At 44.4% G+C, this 7,091-nt stretch overlaps 1 protein-coding gene across 1 annotated transcript; it reads right to left on the reverse strand.

The window, feature by feature from the left end:
- Window positions 1–963: 963 nt before the first annotated feature.
- On the reverse strand, window positions 964–3,989 carry ccsapa (centriole, cilia and spindle-associated protein a). Its single transcript, XM_071909025.2, has 3 exons — window positions 3,623–3,989; window positions 1,983–2,335; window positions 964–1,143 (listed from the first exon to the last, which is right to left on the reverse strand). The coding sequence occupies exons 1-3, from the start codon at window positions 3,987–3,989 to the stop codon at window positions 964–966; spliced, it is 900 nt and encodes a 299-aa protein (XP_071765126.2).
- Between the last annotated feature and the right edge of the window lie 3,102 nt (window positions 3,990–7,091).

A 7,091-nucleotide genomic window follows, 5' to 3' on the forward strand; every position in this document is an offset into this window, starting at 1 on the left:
ATTCTAGCCTGAATAACAAAACTGGGGCTGAAAACTAGATCGCTGTTGTCAGGGAAAAAACACGCATCTGCAGAGTAAAGAAAAGAGTGTTTACTTTCTCATTAATTACTAAATATTATGTAGGAATCTCATGTAATTAATGAATTAACCCCCAAAATAAAATTAATTGAAATCACCAGTGTCGTGGATACAACTGTATGAGGTCAAGATTACAATTCGTCACGTTCTGATTTAGGAAAGCATGACTACAACGTTCCAAAAATGCGTTCATATAAATTTGGCTACTTCCTCCACTTTTCATGAGAGGGAGAAATCAAGTGTTTAGAAGAAGAAATTGCACACAAAAAAAAATCACGGCTGAAGTCTTTTTTTTGCTTTACAAATGAAAAACGTCAGATTTACACTGGATTAAGTTCACAGACGATCTCTGAAATTTTCACAAATCACTGGATGTCCCCAGGTCATATCAGTCCAGTGTGAGCAGGGCTTTAGTCTACACATAAATGACTATATAAACTTTTGATTCAAGAAAAACACCAGAACTGCAGCTATAGGTGATTTTTCCTTGACAGCAGCGATACACTCTTGCAGAACCCTGAAGTAACAAGACAACATCGTTCAAGTCGTCTCATTACTTCGTCTGAACAAACTGACAGTCATAATGCCTGATCTATTATCCGCTCTCCAATGGGGAAACACGGTGATATGACAGGGTGTGGCCTTTCAATATGACTGACTGTATATACAACACTGAGGTAACAAGACAACATCGTTCCCAAGTCGTCTTGTTACTTTATTACTGAACAAACTGACGACCACGACACCTGCTCCACCACGATGTTCTGCTATCCACTCTCCAATAAGGAAACATGGTGCTGGAGTGGGGTGGGGGTGGGGGGGGGGGTTATGGTGTTTCAAAATGGCCGACAGCGCCGTGCTGCCTGCGGCCCTCCGGCGCTGCCTCTACCTCAGCCGGGCGGAGAAGCAGCGCATGTACTCCGTCATCCAGCGGTCGTCCGCCACCGTCAGCTCCGACCGCCTCAGCTTCTCCAGGTCGGCCGACCGCGCCCGCCGGCGGTCCAGGTTCGAGCCCCGCTTGTCCGACTCCCGCCGGGTCTGGACGCAGGCGGCGGATCTGTGGCTCTGTGTGGAAAAAACAAAAGAAGGAGGGGCGGGGTGGGGTGGGAAGGAGTCAGGTCGGTGAGACAGGAACCCGTTTCCGAAAAACACACCAGCGTTTTATTATTAATGCTTGCCGGGGAGAGTGTTGAATGACATGGCTTTGCTTCTCTGGTGTCGCATGAAGCCACGAATAAGGCCGAGCTAATCAGCTGAAGGACTCCAGATTCTGTACTTGCTTTCGCATTTTACATTTTAGGTGTTTAGGTGACTCTGGACTCGCAGACTGAGCCCTCATTGACTTTGGGCGATGTTGTGTGTGAGTACGGGAGGGTGAGAGGCCTTGAAATGGTATAAAAAGGAGAAACTTGGTGACATCACACGTTGCCTTTTATACAGCGATGCAGCTGCCTCATGTGGAAAGCCCAGATGTACTTGACCACATGTGTTCATCGATCGGACTGTCACGCAATCAACTAAAACACACAGGCTTTATTCCAACCGTCTCTGTACTACAGGCTACAGACTGGTGCATCCTTCTCACGATGAATCTTGGGCCTTCCCATCCGTTCTTGATGGCCAAGTGACCATCTGATGCATCCTTACTTGGCACTTTCCAGGATCTTTATCCGTCCTATGCACTCCTTTGTTTTGGAATTGTTCTTCAGCCATTAGATATTACATCAAACACATCATGGAAGACACAAGAATGCACAAGAATGACTACTGCGAAAGACTCAATGCCTTTTTGCAGCCTGCCAAATGAATCCTTTGTTTTAACTTGCTCTTGTTGTTTTTGTAGAGGCTTTTATCACAGTGTCTGTTTGAAGCCCTTTAGTGACGACAAGCACACACACACTCACCTCATTAGGTGTCCTCCTGACCTCCGTCTGCTTCTCGGTCCAGTCGTGTCGGCTGGAAGGTCTCCGGTTCTCCTTCTCCTTGCTGCTGGCCGGCGGCTGGCTCTTGGCTCTCGGCGGCTTGCGGGCCGGCGCTGGGTTGTCATCATGGGAACTGTCCCGGTGTCCCGGCTCGGATCGAGGGGCGCGGCGGCGGTGACGTCGTCTGGGTTCCGGTTTTACCGGCTCCTCGTCAGAGGAGACTCTGTCAACTGGCCCGTCCTCTGTTGCCGTGTCGTCCGAGGGTCCGCTGGTGGTCGGGGCTTCCTTCACCGAACCCAGGTTGGCTTCAGTCACACCGTTTTCTATGAGAGCTCCTTTGGATGACAGAGAGACAGACAAGTTCGGCAAATGAACAGACAACACTGCAGTTTGGTGTAGCTGGTGCAAAGTGAGAAAACAAATGCAAGTTGGAGGAGGCTTTAATACAAGGTGCCTATGGCTGTGATCACATAGGACGCTTTTTTCAACATACCTGCACCTTTTTTCATTTATTTCAATTGTTTGGTCGCAGTAGACGCACTTCTCCAAACTATGCACCTCGCATTTTGGATGTGGTGCGGAGCATGTCTCAACTTTAGCCGTGCCACACATTATGTCAATGTCACCATCCTTGGTTTCACAAGTTGAACAGGTCAGTTGAACTGCTCCACTGTGAGGTGAAAACAGCCTTGAAACAGGAACTATCTAGGCTCTTGGACCAGATGATAAAACTCTCTGTGCTTTGTTCTCCTTAGCAGGACATCGTGTACCAACATCCTCTGTTTCAGAGTGAACTCCTCATCCTCTTCTGCAAGAGCAAGTAGAGCAATCGCTTTGTCTCCATTTGTATTTTCAGCGACGTTATCCCCTTTGTTACTTCAGATTAGCAATAATTAGATAGCTTGCAAGTTGCTGTCAAACTTTGTCTTGCATAGCAATGAGAACGATTTAATACTAATTGCATCCTTTGAGCTCTTGCTTTCTCTGTTACTAGCAACGCTCACAGCTGCACTTTCATTTGAGCAGGAGAAAAAGCCTCCTGTGTGATCGGGGCCAGCAGAACCATCAGTCCATACAGTTTTAGCACTTTGTCTCCTGAGGGACTGGAGCGTCTAACCCTGCAGTTAAGTGCGATGCTCACAGAGGAGCACAAATAAAACTTGACATTACTGTACAATGCTAAGGAAAATATAAGACCAAGTAAAAACCCGTCAACTGTGACAAACCATGGGACAATGGTTCCCAAAGTGGGGTGCTGGGACCTCCACGGGTCCTTGAGATGACTCCAGGGGGTCTCAGCAAAATGAGGAATAACATAATTTCAATTATTTCCCAAAAAGTTAGCACAAGAGACTCTATAAGCATGACTGCTTTAATCTTAGTTTTCACTCTCTCCACCTACAGTACAGACTGTTGTACACTTCTGTTATTTAATATCAAACAACAAAACTCCTCTTAGATTGGGTTCCTTTCGATGCAGTCTGATGAAATGTGGGTGCTTGGTTTAATGCGTACCCTTTTTGGGGTCGCTGATCTGAAAAAGCTTGGGAAAAAGCTCTATGGGAAGATGAAATCAGTAAAGCCACATTCAGCTGTATAAGGGTTACAGACAGTTTGCTCACCTGTGGACGGTGCAGCATCTAAGACCGGAGCTTCCCCGGCTTCCACCTCTGTTTCTCCGTCCTCAAAAGGAGGCTTCGGCTCGGGGTTGGACTTTAACTCCAGTAACTTCTGATGCCTGGCGTCTAAAGATGCCGGCGGCGGGACAGACAAAGGGGCAACTCTGTTCCTGGTTAGCCTTGGGGTGGACCATCCGCTGGAGTCAGACCCGCTGTCCCAGCCTTCCCAGATCCAGGGCTTGTGGGAATGCTCCATCACCCGCCGGGTCAGACGATATTTCAGCGAGTCCTCGTAACACTTGGAGAACGTCTCCCATTTCGGGTCCCTGAATTTCTTCATGTACTCCGTCCGGATTTTCTTGGTCACCATGGTTCTTGTTATTGCTCGTGTCCGGTCCTAATGACTGGGAAATCAGAGAGGAGGAAATAAAAATATAGCTACTAGCAGCAATGAACAGGTTACTACAGCACGACAAAGAATGCACCGAGTTCCCTGATTGCCCTGCAGGGCATTGTGGGTATTAGAGTCTTTGTAATTATCACCACACAACAGAAGTTCAAATGGCCGTATTTTCTTTAAATCTATCAACATGTGGCTTGGCAGACATCTTTAATATGATGTTTCTGACCAACCTGTAAAATGTCAAGTGGATTGATTACTATGTCATGGTTTTACAGTCAGCTGAACTTTATGTTAATACTTTTTAGGTTAATAACTTGGTCATTTTTAGACCGATCCCTTAGCTTTTCGCCAGCTAAGTATAGGCATACCCAATTAATATACGTGACAAATTCTGTATCGTTCTGACTTACGGTTCATGAGACAAATATTTTAAAAGGCTTTTCAAAAAAATCCAAAATGGCGGCCAAACTTTTATGGCGGAAAATGTTCAGCATGTCCAGATCATATCTGCACCAAGTGTCACATCTCTACCACTGAGCCTTAGACTTTGAGGGCTTAATATGGGCCAATCAGCACCAATCTTTAGGTCCAGGTTATGAGTCACCAGGACTATCTATGTGCCAAATTAGAAAAAAAGTAGCAAAGTTACCAATCTATGCCTGAGTTACTGGACTGAATACATACTACTACTAATAATAATAATAATAGCAATCCCTAGAATCATAATCTAAAGTAACCTAACAATATTTTACCCAATGCATTCATGTGTGTGTTTCTGCAGGAGACTGTAATAGGCCTTCCTGACCTGAAGGAATCCACCTGCAGCATTTCTGTACCAGGTGCGATCTACCTGTCTGCAGACTGGCTGGCCTGCCACAGCTACAGAGGACTGGGGCTGCAGCCTTCAGCTGACCACTACTACTACTACACACACACTCATAGCAATGACTGATGGTCTGTTTCAGCCAGGCCCGACTCATCTACACCACTGTAATAAATGCCTCCATTAAAAAAAAATATCTGTGATGTTTACTCATTCCTATAGTGAAGAGAAACTGCATTAATTATTCATCCATCTGAGCTGGCCTACATCCGAGCTGTCCGGGAAACGCAACCAGGCGAACGTTTTATGATTATAAGGCGAATTTGATTGATTTATTTATGTTATTTGTTTCTGAAGCCCAAAGGCTCTACTGTTTTGAAGGTTTATAATTCCCTCGACTCAGGATTTCAGCCTATAAAGCCACGCCACATTATAATACCGCCTTGTTTTCCAGGCGCACTTACCGCAAATATCTTCTCTGTCAGAGTCTAAATCTGAGGTTTAAAATAGTAACCGTGATATCACGGCGATATGCAGAGCTGGCCGACGTTTCCCTCACCTGCCTGATCCGTTAAGCCCCGTTTGTAAACACGGTCAGGTTATTACTGAGGATTACGCTTCCATGCCTATAGGTATTTACTTAACCTGTTCATTAAAGATGTGTATTTACTCACCCAGACTTCATTACAGGGGAATTAGCGGATATCAGCAGTCCAGTTTCATCCCAGTCATCCCCTGTATTCCCGCTGTCATTCGACGCGCATTGCTTCTCCTGACAGGCAGGATACTGACATGAAAGTCTCACCGCCCGCGTCAAGCCAGACACAATAAAACACACGAGTTCCGGTCATAACTTTCAACATAAAAGCCCTATTTGTAAAATAAAATAACATTTTGACAAAAATAAATACATAACATTTTATTTAGACAGCACATTTCACACAACAGTGTAACTCAATGTGCCTTACAAATACAGTTGAATTGACTGACTGTACAGAAGTATAAAGGCATGTGCATTACAGTCTGTTCTGAACATCATTATCAGAATATGCAGGACTATGCAGGATGAAATATCTATAGGGCTGACAAAAATTCACAAAGAAACACAGACCTTCTACCAGATTTTAAAGCTGCACTAGGCAATGTTGCAGCTCCAAATGGCAGCAAGAGGTAAATGTCTGAAAAATCTGAACTGCAACATCCAGAAATCCTGTAAGGTGACAACTGTTTCCCAACCCGGCCGGTCTGTGATGCTTTATACCAAAGCAAACCAAAGGAAAATATCTAACGTTGGTGAGTCCAGCTTTCTCTGCTGCTGTTCAGGAGACAGTTTGTAATTTAATTTGGAAAAATAAGGTGAATCTCAATTAGTGGGATGGGATGCTTTTCTTTGTTCCAGCTGTCCTTTGTGATTTAGGGTGATAAGATGGGTGTATTTTTTCATAGAGATCTTGTCTATAGTGCAGCTTTAAGCCACAGCTTTGGCACACAAGTTTGCAGATCAGGTAGGAGCTCTCTGGTTCTCCAGAGGTTTCCAACACTGGGCAATTGTAAACTATTATAATTTCAGCTGTATGCATTTGACTGCTGACCTCTGCCTGCATCTACACTTTAATAGCACAATATGCAAATAGCTGTCAGTCTGGTAACCTGTCCTGTCCCGTGTCTTTATGTTATGTGATGTGTGCATTCTATGTTTGTTTTTAATGGTTGTACTTTTTATTATGTCCTTTAATTTGCCCCATGTGGGATTAAATAAAGTTGTATCGTGTTGTATTGTAACCTTTTATTTTGAAGGCGACATTGTGTAGTTTCCGGTCTAATCCTGGCTAAGTCTGGCTGGCTTGACGAAGGAGAAATCTTATGAAATATTATTTTCCATGAAGATGCAGAGACCACACCGCGCATGCGCACTGCACCCATCTGTGGAGTAAAGACAACAGGTGAAACCAGGGTTGGGCCTTAATGAGAATCTAATCCATTACTTGTTATATGTTTCAAAAATAATGTTAGGCTAACAGGAATACTTCAACCAGATAAAGTCACGATTTATATTTTTTTAATTATTTCTAACTGTAACATTACTGCTGAAACTGAAGTGGTAGCTAATCCCTAACACTGCTTTACTGGGAAAAGTAATAAAATGACTGTACCGCCTCACTGACACTGAGTTACATGTTTCCACCCAACACTGACAGAGACATAAAGACATTGTTTAAACTTTTGAACCACAATTTATCTCTGTG

The sequence above is a fragment of the Centroberyx gerrardi genome, chromosome 3, assembly GCF_048128805.1.
Source record: "Centroberyx gerrardi isolate f3 chromosome 3, fCenGer3.hap1.cur.20231027, whole genome shotgun sequence".
Taxonomy (NCBI): Eukaryota; Metazoa; Chordata; class Actinopteri; order Beryciformes; family Berycidae; genus Centroberyx; species Centroberyx gerrardi.